This window comes from Vanessa tameamea, chromosome 8, assembly GCF_037043105.1.
Source record: "Vanessa tameamea isolate UH-Manoa-2023 chromosome 8, ilVanTame1 primary haplotype, whole genome shotgun sequence".
NCBI lineage: Eukaryota > Metazoa > Arthropoda > Insecta > Lepidoptera > Nymphalidae > Vanessa > Vanessa tameamea.
Genome location: NC_087316.1, coordinates 7,152,507 through 7,171,707, shown reverse-complemented (window position 1 = coordinate 7,171,707; position 19,201 = coordinate 7,152,507). Strand labels below are relative to the sequence as shown.

Sequence of the window (19,201 nt, the reverse complement as noted above, 5' to 3'; positions counted from 1 at the left end):
ATGCTTAACGCAAGAAACGTATTTTTTTTTTAATTTCTATTTTTTATATAAAGATAGAGAATGAATTTATATACTATACATATATAATTTTAAAATACCTTCAAGTAACTGTAAGGTATACTATTCAGCCTCTTAATAGGAAATGTGCCAAAATGGTGAGGATTCATGATTATTATGCCAGAGCACTGAATTAATTGATATAACCCTCCTGATGGTCCTGATATTTTGATATTGATATTCTGCTGCTCAATGAACCCTTAAAATATAAAAAACGACGTACAAGCAAAAATATTCGTGAAAGTAGAATTTGAAACATTTTTGTAACTTGTTTTGCATTGACAGAAGGTCTATAATATAGCCAAGGAGTGGACGTTAGAGGAATGTACTCATGTGCTACGGAACATTTAAAAACATAGATAAATTCAATGTATACTGCATTTTATATCATGTCTTTACCTTTGTTTAATGCTGGCTAGTATAAAAAACGATCGAACGATCTTTCCTTCTAACACCGAATTCCAAATTCAATTTAATTTTCTAATACAGCTATGACAATTATTTAAAAAAAAATCACTTGTAAATTTGTTTTCTGAGCGACCGACTTTTCTTCGATTTATTCTTTTTCTGTGAACTAGGAATAATCAAAATGGCGTGTTGTTTTTGAATACGAGTTCCTTAGTGGAACCAACACGCAATATAAACGGCATGTATGGACTAGGTAACTGAAATGTTTTGAAAAATTATCCTATTTTTATAAGCTTACCAAATTACAGTGGTTTTTTAAAGTGATTTTATTTCTGCATACTTTGATAAAAAAAATTCTAATTAACAACTTCGAACTTCTTACTTTAAATGAGTATCTTAATACTAGCAACTAAATTATTTAGTCTTTAGCATTGTCCGGTTAATCCGCATTTCCTTTCTCTGTACGAAAATAAACGAGCCCTACTGTTTACCTGTGAAGACAATGAAACAAGGAGTTATATCTTTTATAATATTATTTTTTACACCAAAGACAAAAGGTTTCAATTGCAAAGAGCACAAAGGTATAATCTTTAATTGGAGACGAATATTTGCGCAGCTTGTACCGATAGGAATTTTCCGCTGCACATGCACAGGTTTGTTTCTCTGACAAATACACAAAAATAAATTACATAACAAGTCAATGAAGCTATTATATGAGGTCAATAAACCATCATTCACATCCCATCATATTAGAGTCCAATAAGAGCAGTAACGTTGATAATTGTATTTTGTTGTTATTAAATATTAGATATGAATCGTGGTTATTTTCATTTTCAAGAGCAACTATTTGACTTTTGTTTTACATTTAATTTTGTTTTACAGAGTACGATAAGGTAAAACTCAAGTTTTATTATAATTATAGGTCTGATTACGGTATATTCTCATACTATATTTTATTTTTTTGGAATCATTAATTTTAACTAGTCGTCCCGAAGAGATCTAATATTCATTATTTTGCAGGACTATTTTACCTATTACTTACAAAGAAATTAAAAAACATCTAGTGTAACTGATTATTATAATATGTTCTTTTGCGAAGGCGAACTAGTGCCGATTACTTAAAAATTATAGAGATTTTTTCATGCGAACTGATTAACATAAAACTAACACTGTAACCGAATTGAAGTGTTATATTAATTCGAGGGTAATAAGACTACTACACAATCACTTATGACATCAGACCAGACCAATAAAAATGAAAATAAATATAAAATGACAACAATAGGATTAATTTTATTGATAATTACAACAATAGGAATAATTTTAGTGATTAATTACATTCCTACTACAAGATTATTTTATATATTTATGGCAGTGTAAATATGGCGTTGATTTTAGACGATAACGCATCTAGTCCTTAGTCAAATAATTTACTAATACTACTGTCTTTGTAATAAGCATTGAACTCTTCAGCGAATTGTTTCACAAATAAAACGAAAAAAAAATATGTTAACACGTGTTTTATTAACTCATTACATATTAGTTAAATTAAGCTAGTGTGTAAATAATAACCCTCACATTCTAATATTAGGTACTTAGGTATGAAATCTTATATTTCATAACTTAACAACAATTGACACATATGTTTAATCAACATTATAGTACAGAATATAAAAATAATATTAGGTATACATGTAATACTATGGTATATTCTAATTTGCACCGTAAACAGATTATTTATATAATGCTGCTCTATTGACACGACACGACTTGCGAACGAATTTATATCGAGAATTTGAAGATAATTATTTCACAACCTTCAATGTTAATTGTAATTATATCTGTTTTTATGTTCGTTGCTGACTGTAGTTATACAAAAGTAGGTACTGTTTACAGCAATTATAAAATGAATACTTGTAAAGTTAAGTAAATAAAACAAAGATATCAATTTTCGAGTCCGACATAATATGAATATATATATAATATAATTTATATATATATATAAATTATATTGTAAACTATCAATTTCTTAATTTTAGATTTTAAGTCACTCGAGTTCATTCTATAAATGCGACTAGTTGCAAAGGGAATCATAACGATCATACTGAATAATAAAATGTGCAAAGTGCCCGTATATTGAAACGTCAGTGTTAACCGAATATAATTACTAAGTAATACCTACAAGTGATATTTGAGAAATCTTAGCATATAATAAATGTAAAAGAAATATTTGACCTCAAACATATCCCATGTAATATGAATCAAAACCACAGTCACACTTTATCATAATTTATGGTTACTTTAGTATAGAAGTTCGTTCTCAAATTATCTATGGCCTTTTGATTTCGTAATAATTTATATTATATAAAAATAGCTAAGTTTTTAAATTCAATATACGTAAATAATTTCATCAATAATTAATTAGATAAATACGATATATTTTCTTTTATCAAAAATCGTCAAATAAAGCTTGTTAAACGACTGTACAATAGACTATAAAGATTTCTGTGAAATAAAATTAACAACAAGTATTGTTCTTCTGTTGCACCGGTGCAGGAGTGACTTTTCACGCTGCAGCAGCGGTTGCACTGCTTCTATGCTCTTGATACAAGTAGTACGAACTGGCACCATACGCCAGCATGTTGAATATACCAAAAACCTGAAAATTACGAATTTTTCACAATTAATAAATATCCAAAAAAATATTTTAGTTTAATCTAAATATTAAATTCTCAAAACTATTATCTTACATTAATGATTACTACTTTTTTTAATAAACAAAATTATTTCATTTAATACTCATAAAACATGTTTTTTATAATATTTCACTCCTCAAAAGCGTTGGACTGACTGTTTAACTTATTCTAAAAATAAATATATACTTTTTATAGGGATTTAATTATGGAACACTTTCTACATAACATAAACTTTATTCAAAATAACGATCATTTACAAACACATAATAGATTTAGATCGGCCGACTGCGTATTTTTTATAGTTTCTTATTTTAGACAATAACCCAATTGACTATCAGTGTCAGACACCGTTCCCATTATTTCATTAACTAAAATAAAAAAAACCGACAATTCCCCAGTTTTAAAATTTGTTACGAAAATATGAAGTCTGAATGTCTATTTTATCTTACATCTCTCTTCTACACATCAATTCGTGTATCGATTTTACGAATAAAAGAGTTATTGTCGTGTACCCCTTTTTTATGATTAATAATTATTTTAAAATCTATATCCGACTTACAGCAGCAGCTACGTTGCGTCCATAGTTGCCGTAGACTGATGTAAACATAACTATGAAGGCTATGAGGTAGAATAACGTCTCCAGACTTGTGCTGATGAGTTCCTAGAAAATAAATAAATCTAATTATCGAATGTATTTAAATATATTATTTTGTATTAAATCAATAAGGTAATGTTTCAGTTAAAAACACTGTGTTCTAAAGTATAGCGATAATTTATTATTTTTGTTATGTTTTATGTTTGTTTTTGTTTGAAGGTCAATGAAGCAGATCTATGTTGTCATATTTATCTGGTCAATATTAAGACACTTACTGACAGTACCCAATTGATGGGTATCTTAAGAGCCTCTCGAATGCTGAGCAGATAGACGAAGCTCCACATGAGAGTAGTGATGAAAGCGGTGACAGCCACGAAAACATACCACGCGGATGCCCATGGAGTGCCCAGCGACATACACAAAATACCTAACACCTGAAATGAAAGAGATAGAAGATATTAAACCTGAATCGATTTCTACAATAAGTTTTTAATGACTTGTCAAGTACTACGTTATTGTAAATAACTTAGCAATTAATATCGTTTGAATATTTTTTTAAAGTAGGTATGAAGTTTTTATTCATAAAGGTTTAATTCTAATTTTCAATAATTAAAAATAGTTAAATTATCAACGATTTTATTACGTAGCTACCTAATCCTCGTTTTAATTCCCAAAGAGTGACCTTTTAATTATTTTTTAAATATATTTGTTTAACTTGACATCGTAGCTGTCTAGACGCCTATAGTCTAGACAAAGTTGTTATTGATTATATTGTTCTACCTAAACAAGACTTTAATTTTTTATATTCTATTTCAATTACTCAGAAAGACATAACTAAAAAAAAATTATGTGATACCTATGGGACTCAATTGCCCGCTAATTAAGTGTGTCACGCACTCCGTTACGTCTAATTAAATAAATTGCAATATCTTCCACGAATTTTGCATTAATTGCATTTAATATTTGACATATACTGTATTAATAAGCGACTTTAAACAAACTAGTTTACTAAGTAATCGGAAATGCTTGATTTAAAACACGTCATGCAGGTACTACCTATTGTTGTTTGCTAGAGTTGCAAATAGAGTACGCAGATTATAACAAACGTCTGCGAAACAATTACTGCAATTTTTACTATATCGCTTCTTACAATTATCGCTTTAAAACATGTGTTTCATAATTTATTCTCTTTCACCGTTGACTTCTAACCTTACAATTGCGATATATTTTACTCGATACAACCTATTTACCTCTTATAAATTTAACAGATAAATAATTTTATTTCACTCTCATAAAATTGAAGTCGTTAATTTTTAAGCCGAGTTATTTAAACTATCTTAATATTGATTAAACTATTTAAAATTCTAGCTCTCGATTATTATTTCTCGTAAAAGAAACAATAAAAATAATTCTAGGAAAACTTAACATGGTCTAGTTATTACAGTACATTTTCTATAATAGGCGTTTAACAGAAATAACTAGCGGTAATATGTTAGTACCACTAGGGCAACGGTGTCCGTTAAAGCCTCCTCCCGCCTCGCACATAAACCGGTTTCATACAAACCGTACCCGCGCCCGCTCCACCGCGCCGCCGACGCCGCCGGTACGATGTAGTTGTCGCAATACTCATAAACAGGTGTTGTTTGAAGAAATTCCTAACAATCGATACTAAAATATCACCCAAATCAATCCAATTCATACAAAAATTTGATAAATTCACACATGAAGATAACCATTTGCAATGACCATAAGTAATTTTACGATAAAAGTTAACCTTAATCATAATCCGATTAAACTCATAATTTTATAATTAGCTCCGGTCCCCGATTTACGATGTACGTATGTGTAAAATCCCCTTAAAATATATAACGAGACAAATAAGAAAATATCATTAATCAATCAGTCCTATACTGATGCCAAGCAATTTATCCGAAGTTAACATGAGTACATCTTAGTGCACGCCCTTCACCTCGTGTTCATTCAAACTTATTTTAAAATTTAAATATACATTTTAATTAAGCTTATAATTATTAACTATGTATGAAGCTTTATTATATTTTTTTATACTTAAATCGATTAATTGTCTTGATCAGTTATACAGCTGTACCTAATATAAAATTGTAAATATACCCGAGAGTTGAAACTTTCAATGATGCTAAAATTAAATGGGAACAAAAATCGATGTCACGTGTGACGTGCCGTCGGTTGGTGAAAGTGGCGTACCTATGCCGCCATGCATACGTATGGGCCACGACCGCCATTCGACTTCTATCAATGGGACCACTGAGCATCAACGCTTTTACACGACCAAGTTTCGCTCTAAATAACAAAACGTAGCCGGATTTCCGAATCCAGTAGTTGAACTAAAAGACACACAATACGATAACTTATTCCAATATTTGCATCTATAGCGTATTAACTAAACTAAACTGAAGTGTTATTTTATTATTTTATCCTTTAAAATATGTTTTTCAAGAAAATCTTATGTATAAAAAAAGGGCTTGTCTTTGTTTGAAAGGATAAAAGAACATCTCAAGAGAACTCTATCAAATAATATTTAAACTTTACGTAGATCAGGTGATTATATATGTATGTATGGTTTAAATAGAATTTTTAATAAACAAAATTTTTCTATTTATGTAATGTTTAGCACATGATATTATTAAAACTATTAATATTATTCTTTGCACATTTTTAGAACTTAAACATCCATGTATTGACTCTTTCTAGTGAGAGTGTGTGTCGGACAGCACTTAATTTTAATTCTTTGCTCAATTTCTTTACAACATGTATTGAATTTTAAATCTTGAGTTGAGGTTAAATCGACGTCTAAGATAACCAAAGCTTTCGAGTTGTCATCAAAAATGGCTCCTCTTAAAAATTTATAAATAAAAATATATTAAGCAAAAAAACAAAAAAAATACATATATAGATAGATTTAAAATAACAAAAATATATGGATATTCTCGTTTACTTCAATAAATCTAAGAAATATAATAATATATATGTAACGGAGAACCAAATATTAGGAATGCTATAAAATATAAAATTGACCCCGATATAAACAGAATTAGAAATGGCCGCCTATCGGGCGAGCTAAATAGCCAAGAGCTAAGAAATGATTCTTACATATTAAAAATATAGTATAATAAAATGGGGAATGCGAAAGTTATAAAAACTTGTACTATTAAAATGTAATACAAATGTATCAGCATGCGAAAAGTTTCCGCCGTAATCTATAAAACCTTTTTTTCACACAGGTGAGCATGTACAACCCGGGCTAATGGAGGAGAACCAAGCTATGGAGGATTCTTCCCGACTAAGATCACGCCAAAGATTGGAGCGGCTATGGAATTGTTTTAATATATTGCGTCCGCGCCTGTACAACTTAGCTTAAATAACCTATTTAAAATCCGACACCTCCTTTTTTGCTTTGAAAATTGACAAAGTTTTTATTACTGTTTACTGTTATTGAGGCAAAATATTGTAAATTAGAATAATAAAAATGATTTATATTAAAGTTAGAATCAGAAATCAGGGTCTTGAATTGAAAGTTTGATAACAAGGCCAAATCGAATATAGATTTCTAACACATATCAAAGATATTACTTTTATATTTAAAAACAAACATATTCAATTTCAAATAATATACAATTTTTCTAAAACCATATTGATGATTGTGAATACTTTATGTGTCCGATAAATAAAGATATATAAAAAAAGCATCTTTAAATAAAAATCTTCTATCTATAAAAAAAATAATTAAAGTTTCTAAACTATATTGAGTTTAGAAACTTTAATTAGTTTCTTTTGTTATTCTTCTTGGATGAACATACAACTTGAAATCTTTAAAGGTGTCTTTGATTGCCTAAACATTTTACGATACAAAGTAATCGCTAAACAACGCAACCTTCAGGCAAACTACATAAGCATACATTGGAACGCTTACTAATACACCAGTTATCTTCTTGAAACATAAATACTTATTCTATCTATCAGTTCGTAAGTTTAACTAACCGTATGACAATAATACATGAATGATAATTATTTATTTGCAGGTAAAAAGCTTAACATTTATCAAATGACTTAAACCCTACGAAATATTAATAAACTTCATAATGACAAAACGTCCAATCATTAATTTAAAAAATCATCTGTTTTCTTTGAACGTTTCTAAATTTAAATCAAAATGCGAGTAATAATAATGATCGACTTTAAATAAACAGGATATCCTGTTATTGTTTACTTTAAATATATTTCTATTATTAATATAAAAAGCTACGGTACGAGATAACAAAACTACAAAAAGGCCAGTGACACATAGTGAAAGAAATGTCAATCACACATTTCCTTGTCACATTTATATAAGTCGTTGCACTAACATCGCAGCAAATGTCACTATCACAGTAATGTTTCTATTTAAAAACTACTTGTAATGAGAAATTGCTTGTTTATAATAAAATATATATTTTTTTTATACTCATAGAATTAACTATAAAAGTTGTCTACCTTTAGATTCTTCTATCTTTATTATAGCTTGGTAGACTATTCGTAGTCGTTCACGCAAATGTAATTCACAATCATAGTCTAATGGAGTAACAATTGAATATACGAGCATGGGAGAAATCATAACATGACACGCATTCTGTGATTTATCTAAATCCTTTGATTGCGTAAAACACATAAAGCTATTATATTAGCTAAAACATTATGATGTCAAAGGTGAAGTAATAAGGTTCATAACTAAGTCCAATAATAATTTCTAAAAATTTAATTAATTCAATGAAGTTATATCTATGGATGTCCTCTAAGAATGCATTTATTCTTTCTTTAGTTAGAAAATATGACCTATGATTTATCCTTGTGGAAGGTGTTCCACAATGACAAATTACAGGTCGTTTTCTTTTTTTGATATTGATAAAATATATCTTTCTTTTTATGCCGAATCTATTTCTGATATTGTCTTTTTTGGTAACGATAATTCATTTATTTTTAAAATTAACAGAAAACAAGCTAATTATGACTCTAATCTGTATTAACATTATACACATATCTTAGTGATAATACCTTAATCGTAGAAATAATACATTCTCAATTATACACAACTGGTTTTCAATCAATAATTTAGTTTTAAATTCCAACAAAATAAAACGTTTTATATTTTTACTTTACGTAATCCGAAGCAACATTTTAAGCAAATCTAACATGATGATATTACTTATAATATTTTGAGAAATCACTTTTAAATCGAAACTCTAAGGGTATCCTAATTTAACATCCCTAACATAAATACTCTTAATTAAATAAAAATACTTGTACAGTGGCGTCACAATATGTTTGCAATAATATTATATATATTCAAAATTATACAGATCTAGAACAGAATCATCAATCGTCATATTATAAACAGGAGTATTTGAGGTAAACTTAAAGCAGGTTTTTGACGAAGTTTTACACTCCAACTCCAAGTGAATACAGTAAAGACAAGTTATTCTATTCTAAAATAAAATTCCACAGATATTTATAACTGAGCCTTAAAGACATTATTAAATAAGGCTCATTACACAGTACGAATTCAGTTGAAAGTAAATATATACTGAGTTTCAGAACTTTACATTATATTTAATTATGCAACACGAATAAATATAAAAATAATTAGGTAGATTAAATGTTTAAATAATAATGTATGTTATAAATACTTATTATATCAAACAAGCGGCCAACGTTTCAACCGCGTTAATAATTTGGTTACTATTAACTATTAGTAACTACCAAGATAGTTCTGTAACTATTTCTTCATAAAAATACGTAAGTATATATTTCTAAGTAAAGTCTTGATTTAATTTGAACATCAGCTTCATAATATTATTATATATGAAAAATTAATCATTTATATATTTTTTTTTTCTTCATAAGAGCTAACTGTGAACATTTTTTATTACAATGCAATTATTAGAAACGACGCGAACGTTACCAACGCGTTAAGTGAAAATATGTGAGGTAACATTGGGGTCAGTGGGTACGTTTACCGACGCACCCGAAAAAACATCGATTGTTCAACAACCATATTTCCGTCCGTAGTTTGTCTGATAAAAAGATAACTACGAGTCGGTGAACTATAGCTTATTACATTGATAATTGAAATATTAAATAATCATTGTTTAAAACGGACGTTAAATATAATTAAATTAATCTAAAGTTGGTAATATAATTACTTTTTAATTTTTTTAAAGTAATTTTTTTGTTATATTTATATTCTTGGTTTTGTACTATTTAACTTATCGATCAGAAGATAAAATCGTAGAGATAAAGATATTTATTGTACATAAACATTAAGCAAAGAAAATAGCAAATTCGCCGTATTTCAGACAATTCCGAAACATACTTTTAGTTGGTAATAGATACGGAAACGGTTACAGCGTTGCGTTGGTAAATAGGGATTTCATGTCAACGACCGCAACGCGCCATCACTATGCACTTCCCGTTACCACACACCTTACTTCTTCCGCACTAGCTCCCCATTCAGTATGCACCAACTCTAGGAAAGTAGAACTAGTTACCTCAAACGCTAACTGATTTTGCGTGAAGAAATAACTGAATCATTATATCCATATATATATAACCGAGAATTGGAGTTAAACTGGCAATTTATGACTGTTTGAGGCGCACGCATGCGGGAATGACGCAATACAATCTCGAAACTGCATTATTTAATGTGAACACCACACTTGTTATGTTAGGCCAAAAACGACCACTATTCCGCCGACTGCGCATACGATACCAGCCTACATTCTACTTACTTCCTTTCTATTCATTTGTTTTTAATTATTTGTAATTTTGTAAAAGATAGCTTCGCCGCGATAAATATACGTCGCTTGCTTTCCGTTATCGTCACAAAAGATAAAAAATATAAAGTTATGCGCCTTATGATTCATTATATACCCACTATTTCTTAACAAAGTCGCTTAAACTATTATAATTTGTTGCATAGCAGAAAACGAGTTACATTAGCTACCTTTTTACAATCGGAGTATACAAAAAAAAAATTAGGCTCATCTGCCTTTTTTACGTACAAGTGTTAGATATTTAGTATATGTCTAAAAAAAAATATACGGCTACAAAATACAAATAGAATACTTTAAAAACATATTCTTTTATAAACACTTCGATTTCTTCGAACTTCTTATTAAATCATTTATAATGATTGAATTGCCGAAACGAATACTAAAATAATTGGTATCTTTGTACAAAAACATCTATTTAAAAGTACAGGGTGTGTAATATTTTCGTTTGTAGCGTAAATGTTGACCAACTCGCTCTAGATTGTACTAAAGTATCGCGTGTGTGGAGCACATTGTTATAAAAAATATTTTTAGTTTCTTTACGTTATTGAAATGAAATATAGCTAAAACATAAATATAAAGGTTATTTAGAGCACAGTTGAATGTTAAATAATGTTGTTTATACCGGATTGCTTGCTGTTTTATACATTCTTCAGCGATTCTTCACAACTCCCAGCTAATGCACACAGGCGATACGACGACAGATGTCAAAAAATCATCGAATCATTTTTATCATCCATGTCTACTACAAATAAATAATGGTTATCTATAATTTCGATCCGATAACACTGGAGTTAACAACTGTCTTAATATAAAAATGATTCACGTAAAGTATATTTTTATCACTAACGCAATATCGAGATGATTAAATTTTCTAACTTAATGGTTCACTAGAGTAGACATCCTTCAACTTTTTCAAATAAACGTTTTAGTGTAGTTACGAAATTCTTTGCCTTATTAAAGTGGATAAGTGCTCTAATAAAGCGAATGATGTTAAGAGTTAAAAGGGCAAAGTTGACATGGTCGCTGTGACAGTTTCTCTAGATGATTCCTTTAATTAAAATTTTATTATAAATACAAATATAAGATTTTTGGAACCAAAATAAGTTCGAGTCTTTTTAAAATGAATCAAAACGATATAAGGAAAATAATAAGCTTTTTAATACAATTATCAAATTGATAAATAGGTTCATTTTTCCGATGTCGACTACCACGACCCGTTTTCTAAGAAAATAAGAAGAGTGCGTCTACCAAAAATAACATACCTACTGTTACTGTAGCAGCGAGTAAATATAAACGGTAGTAAAAGCTAATAAAAAGGCGTGACATAATGTTGGCATATACACCGATGATTCGTATCCACGGACCATTGTTATTTTTGTTTGAGAATCTGTGATCTGTGTTATTTCATTGGTAATTCTTTGGGCTTATTATATTGAACGTGTCGATTCAAAGAACCTGTAGATTCCAGAGGGACAGAGACTATCGATTAAAATCAAAGTGCATTCTTAGATAACCATTCGGGGCGTTGCCCTTAATTTATATAGATCTTTAAGCTTCATTTTACTAAAAACAATGAATGTACATTACATTGCACTCATCAATAAACGTTAACAACCTTTTTTCAGATAATTAATGATTAAATAATAATAAAAACTCGTCGTTGATTAGCATGAAACCTGTTTATATTGCGTTAATGATACGATTATATATGGAATTTGTCCTATTGAAATAACAAGAAAGATTTTACATATAATCGAAAAATGACAAGAGGCATTAGTATTTTGTTTATAATTTATAAGACAAGCCTCAAATGAAAGGTATATCATTATATATAAGTACAATAAATTAAGATACCTATGTACGTCTGATTACGACGACTAATGACACTTATGTTCTGAGAACCTATTACTGATATCAATTGATAGAAATTCGATCACGTTGCAAACCGCAATGGAATTAAGTATTAAGGTCACTGGATAAATATTTAAAAAAAACATACAAGTAACATGAGTGGCGCAGTTTTAAAGCACCTGTAATATTTAAGCATTTGTAAATAATATCATTTTTGTGTGTGAATTGTGTCAAGAGCATAAAAAAACTTAAGGGTCTCATAAATTTTCGTGTAAAATTTCACTTTTATCTAAAGTAGCTTAAATAATATGTCCTCTTTGTTTAATCGTTACGTATATTCTCGTCTCTTTAACTCTTTCGCAAATACGCAACACAATAGGTGTACATACTGCGGTTTCTTGAGTTACAACACAGTTAAGTTTTGTAATTTTGTAAAACAATACTATCTCATATCCAACTTCATTCTGGATAAATACAATTCATAACGAAATACTTTTTTGAACGCAGAACTGATTTAACATAGTAATGATCGGTTAGTTATCTACTTTTATTTCGCCTTTCAATACGGTGTTCATTTGTAAACTTGATTACGTACATTTATGTATGTAGATATGAAATGAGTGAAATGATGAGAAAACAACAGGTTGTCACACCGGCTGCGCCGCAGACTTGGACGAGGCAACACCGGCTGTCGACGGACCTATGTGTAAACGCCAGAACTACTTTCATTTCGACATCAGCTTTCACCCAATGCCGCTCTCATATAAAAGCTACAACTGCGAAATTTCAATTCTACGACAACCAATTAGAATTTTAAAAACGAATAACCATAATATAAAAAAGGAAACTTAAACATATTTAATACATTTATTCTTGGCAGGAAAACGCAAGTATGAGACGGATTCGAGAAGTATACGATTAAAACTTGTATTTAACGTTTTTACCTAAAGTGCCACGAATGTAAAGATTTTATCAAAATATTCGTTATGCTTCAACTCACACAATCGTAGCCATTGCAAGCCATGAGAACATTTGATTTTAACCGCAAAAAAATATAAGTATTTGTTTCAACTTGAGGTAAAATACAAATATTATCAACAACAGTGCACCTCTATAAATAAATTACTGTTTTTGATGTAAACATCACTAGGTATATATAAATATCGATAAGAATTTATATGATTTGTAGATGCTTTTCATGACAATCAAAACAAAATAAAATATTTATTTAAATAGGCTTGAAGCTTTTAATAGAAATTATGATAAAGATTTTATTATACTATTAATTATCTATGCACTTCAATATTTAATTAAAGAAATTATACTTTATTATTAAAAATTCAGCATGAAATAATTTTTAAAATTGTCACTAAATGGAACCATTTTAATTTTGCCTACCGAGTGTCACATTTGTATAATTTCTTCAGTTTAATTTCAACGTTGAAGTAGCATGCGACACGGTTCTTCATATTTTATAATCAGTGATAATTGTATATCGAAGTCGAAAAAAATAACTAACCCACTTTAGAGATGGTTATTTTATTTTACTTATTCAGTCGTATCCTTGACAAGTGCTGTTAAGTTCCACGGTGAAAATGTGTACATATTTTTTTATTTAATTTAAGCTCACTTTAAGGCGTGGATATATGTGAAATGGCTTCTTTTAATATTCATTGATTCCTTTTTGCTCGTTAATTTATTGCGGAAAATCTTTAAAAACATATTTGTATAGGTATACTAAATAAATAAATAAAACTACAAATGATTTATAGCTTAAATTTGTAACTATTACTGAATTTCTATATTTCTCTGAAGCGTTAAATGTATAATAACGAACACGAAACTCATTTTAGGGCAATGCTCGCCTTAACTACCATCGACCGATAATAATGCTATTTGACTCTACGTACATGCGACAGCTCAAGGACTTCGCTTCAATAGTACCTACCGATGTAATCAAAATTCTTGAACCCCAATGTTAGTCATCATTGTAACGTACCCTTTTTTGTATCTTATTTGCAAGAACTCTGTGTATTTTTTTTATCCAAAATCAAAACTAAGAGTAATATGTAAATATATAATATTAAAATATATTGTGAACAATGACGTCTACTTTTTTAAACTGCAGGTCCTACGTGGGCGAGCATGCGAGTATGTGAATAAGGTAATGTCAGTGAGGTCAATGATTTCCGACAATTATGATGACATAAGGCTAATTAGAGTTAACTATGACCATTGACCATAGGTCACTTAAATAATACAACCAACCGACAGACTGACCGCCCAACATTTATGAGAAGGGCTACCTAGAGTACCTACTTATTCTTTGTCTAAAAAAATCTTCAAATATTTTTCTTGACATTTTCTCTTACATCTAGTTTAGTTTAGTTAGAATATGATATAGTTAAACCGAGGCAAGCCTAATCCTATTTCAATATATCGTTATTATATTTTTTAATTGAATAATATAATTCATATTTGTCCTCTTTTAGCTTTTAATTATGACCTCTCTCCTGCTTCCATAAACTGTGGTTCTTAACCGATGATTCCCAGTTCAAACCCGGGGCAAGCACCACTGATTCAGGTGGGTAATTCTTATTTATGACTTATCACGTGCTCAGTGGTGAAAGAAAACTCATGAAGAAACCTACACATGGTGAATGAGAAACTATCACATATTTCACTGTTGGAGTAGCGTGGTGGAGGATGGAGTAAGCCTCAAACATTCTCCTGAAAAAGGAAGAGGACACATATGCCTTTTAAGCCTGTTATTTTTTTCTACTTTACGTCATAAGTTTTTTTTATTTTTCATAAAGGAAGATCACGTTGTCATTGTTTTTATGTAAATGAGCATAAGTAAATTTAATAATTACTAATAACTAATGTAATGGAATGTTTCAGATGATGTAAGAATGTCCATTACCAAATAAACATTAATAGATCGTGCTTAATTTTTGTGCCCACATAATGCCCTATATTATAGGGCATTAGGTGGGCACAAAAATTAAGTGCCTAACCCAAATACTAATGTATTAGACAAATTCCTATTAATACATTCAATAAGTGTAAAATATTTTATGTATCTCGTGTTATCTGTACCTACTCGAACGTAGACATTATAATTAACCCGGAATTTAAAAAAATCATTACTTTCTCAAATGACTTTATTAATAAAATCAAAAATAATTAAAAACTATTTTTATATTTTGTTTATATATAATATATCTGGTAATCAGTTTTCCTTCCTTAGGCAACAACTGAAATTTACAATAAAACATAATTAATGCCTAATAAAGTAAAAAAACAGATTGAAAAACGGCTCTACTGTTTACAAATACGATAATCTTACACTTGTTATCTTTAACAAATCCATTCAAGGTCAACTCGATTTTTATCATTTATGATTCAATAGTTGACGTGACGACTTGTATGTTAAAACTAAATGTAGAGATGATTCAATATATAGGATACGTAGAATGAGCACAGATGCCTACGTAATAATTGCAAGGATACTGTAGTCACCGAATGATATCAGCACGGATTTTGTTGCGTAGGCGTTCGTTCCTAATTCGATATAAGAAATACAAGTTTTCTTTATAGTTGCTATAAAATATTACGAAAAAAAATATTTGAATATATAATTTATATACCCATTGATCATATCACGAGACGATGACTCTGTACATATGTTTGTGTTGTGTAATATTGTTTTGTGCAGTACGTTTCAAGCTGACAAGTAAAATATAAGATACGTGACATGTCTGACAACAAAGTGATGAACGGTTGAGTTTTAATACATTTGTTGAGCATTAAGTACCGTACCTTCGTGTACCTGTATAGTACATACAACTTTATACGTCTTAGAAATCTCTTCCTGTCGGTATTGTTTGCTACGCTAAAATAAAAATCAAAAGGTCTGTTTTAAGAACGTAACCTTATGTAGGTACTTATTACTTATGTAAATGAGCAGCTAGCAGTAATTTATTCCGCAGGTCGATTTGAACGCAAAATAAGTTTTATAACTTTGTTTATACCTATGTTTATTTTTAAGGGCTTATCTCAAAAATAATTGGACAAATTTTAATGTATGACACATATCATTTAGGATGTTATATTTTTGGAACTGTAAAATTTCAAATTTCGCAAGTATCCATTACTCAACTCAATATTTCATTTTCTATCGAATTTCTACAACTTAACGTGACTATTTAATGGGTTACAGGTTCAAAACCAGGCTATGAATAAATCCTTACAAATGTAACAGACGTGAAATTGTCTTAATTAATTTATTTATATATTGATACTTTTCAGTTCCCTAGTCTAAATCTAAACACTCTATGAGGCTTATATACCCACGCTAGCGTAAAACAAAATAACAAAGATGTCGCCATCGTTAACATAAAGATTACCCTATAAGGTGTGTTATGCGTAGTACCAATGATGAAGTGGGTTCATTCTTGCACCTCCGCAATCTTTGAAATTTTGAGTTAATTTATTGATTTTTTATCTCTGTAGGAGAAGTATAGCTTACTGAGCATAAACACAGTGACCTTAATAAATAACTAGAGGAACCGATCACTGTATTAAGTAGTTTCGTTACTCGTTTTCGTTTCGTCGTCTCAATCGTAAACTTTAAATTAATATATGTGACTAAAATCATAGAAAAGTAGTACAAGTCTTACAAAGTTTTTAAAAGGACTATAGTTTTTACAAGGAGGTGACAAGATCATCCGTTTGCCTACTCGATAATTCAACGTAATTAGTTGCCGCCGCAGCCGCAGGTGTATAATTAAAGTTAACAGTAGACATCTCTTGAAATACTCACCAGTTGAAAAATTTTCAATATACCGGGTGGTGTTTTGAAATAATTAACATTGATTTTAATCCAGTCAAGCGCACCGCCTTGCTGCTGTTGCGGTGGCGCCTGCTGCTGTGTTGGTTTATTGTGATCAACAGTCACCACTGTCTCGGGAGCCATCATCCTCTAAGTGAATTCTTGTAGATCGAACGTAAAGTTAAGATTTGAATCACTAGCACTGTCACTTGAAACCTTAGCACACTAATACGCGTAACACATTTTTGTCCGGCGGTAGCGAGCGTAGTACAGATCGTGCGGTGCGCAACTGAAGAATGACGGGGAACGAGAATGGGTGGCGACCGTCCTCGAGTCGCTCGTCGCGCTACAATGTGCGGCGTCGCGCGTCGTCAGCAGCTGCTGCCCGGTACCATTCGCCCGGCAACCGAATGTTATATACAAACATATCGGCTATTTGTACATTTGTAGGCCAAATTTTACGGAAAATATACATTTCTTATGCAATAGATACTTGTTTATTCAGAAGTAAAACATGTTATGGGAACTTGAGTTGTTTAAAAAGGAAATAACAATTAAGACAAAGTTATTATTATAAACTGTCCATGCTAAACGCCGAACTCCAAGGAATGCGAAGAAAATTGTATTTCATCTCGATACCAAGGCCGAGGTGTGCCCTATGTTACTTGCCTTCAAGCATTCAATTGTGCAATAAATTATCCGAATAGCAATTCAAATTACATTACACGTACTATTAAATAACATTATACATTTAAACAAAGGGACTGAAATATCTATTCCTAATCGAATGATATTTTAACTAATGAGTTATTTTAACTGCATATTACTTCGATCGATGGCAAATAAGTATTGATTAGTAATTTATGGACACAATAGCAGATACCAAGCCAATGCACAATTTCATAATTCTCGTTTTTGTTTTTTCTCATATTCAGCTGAAGTACTTTAAAAGTTACGTTATTTATAAGTTCAATTTTAAAAGAAAATCTTATTCAAATGTACCTATTACTAGCACATATTTATCCATTCAGTGCTGAAATAAAAAGATTAAACCATAAAAAGCGCCTGATGGAATCTTGAACAAATGTAACAATCTGTTGTTAATTGCAATAATGGAAACCGTCTTTTTATAAAAATAATTACAAAAGGAATAGTCTAAGAGCCAGTGATCGGCAGACTTACGGGATAGTAGCAAACTCCATATTACTGCCAGGTATAGTGCTTCATCTGCTGTTGGGAGGATGGCACCATCATTAACACAGCTAAGAAACGATTATGTGGTCTGCCTGCACCTTAGAACCGACCTGTGTCTGCTTTTGTAAATATATGAACAAAATAATATTATAAATATAGGTTTTGCTGAAATAACGAAAATTTGTATCAAATTTAGGTACCTTTAAAATTATAAAAAATATAGTAGGAACCGGAATAAGTGTCTGCACTTAATTTTTTCTAATATATTTTAAGATATCAAAACGGCAAACATGCTGCGATCACGTTTTGAAAGTCAATTTTTATGCACTCCTTGGCACGCTCAAAGGAACCCTCGACGGGAATAGTGAACCTCCATTTCCCCAACGGCAGGTGAAGCACTATACCTGGCAGTAATATGGAGTTTCTTACTATACCGTAAATCTGCCAATCACTGGCTCTCATGCTACAATATATTTAAAGTATACTTTACAAATCATTTACAAAACATATACATAGACAACTGCTGATATTGAATTGTTTTTTTTAACGTTATCCAGGTATTATTAAAAACTTATACGACAAAAATAATATATCAGCAATTTTCAGTTACAGGTTACACTTGCATCAATATTTATCACGTCCTATTGCAGTGTATTTATTATAAAAACTGCTGAATTAAACTTGACATAAGCTAATCTCTATTTAATAACACTTTTTAGAC

At 30.2% G+C, this 19,201-nt stretch overlaps 1 protein-coding gene across 1 annotated transcript; it reads right to left on the bottom strand.

Moving 5' to 3' along the window:
* Positions 1 to 1,970: 1,970 nt before the first annotated feature.
* Positions 1,971 to 17,642, bottom strand: LOC113399989 (uncharacterized). Its single transcript, XM_026639333.2, has 4 exons — positions 17,278 to 17,642; positions 4,032 to 4,190; positions 3,721 to 3,822; positions 1,971 to 3,124 (listed from the first exon to the last, which is right to left on the bottom strand). The coding sequence occupies exons 1-4, from the start codon at positions 17,431 to 17,433 to the stop codon at positions 3,032 to 3,034; spliced, it is 510 nt and encodes a 169-aa protein (XP_026495118.1). The 5' UTR covers positions 17,434 to 17,642; the 3' UTR covers positions 1,971 to 3,031.
* Between the last annotated feature and the right edge of the window lie 1,559 nt (positions 17,643 to 19,201).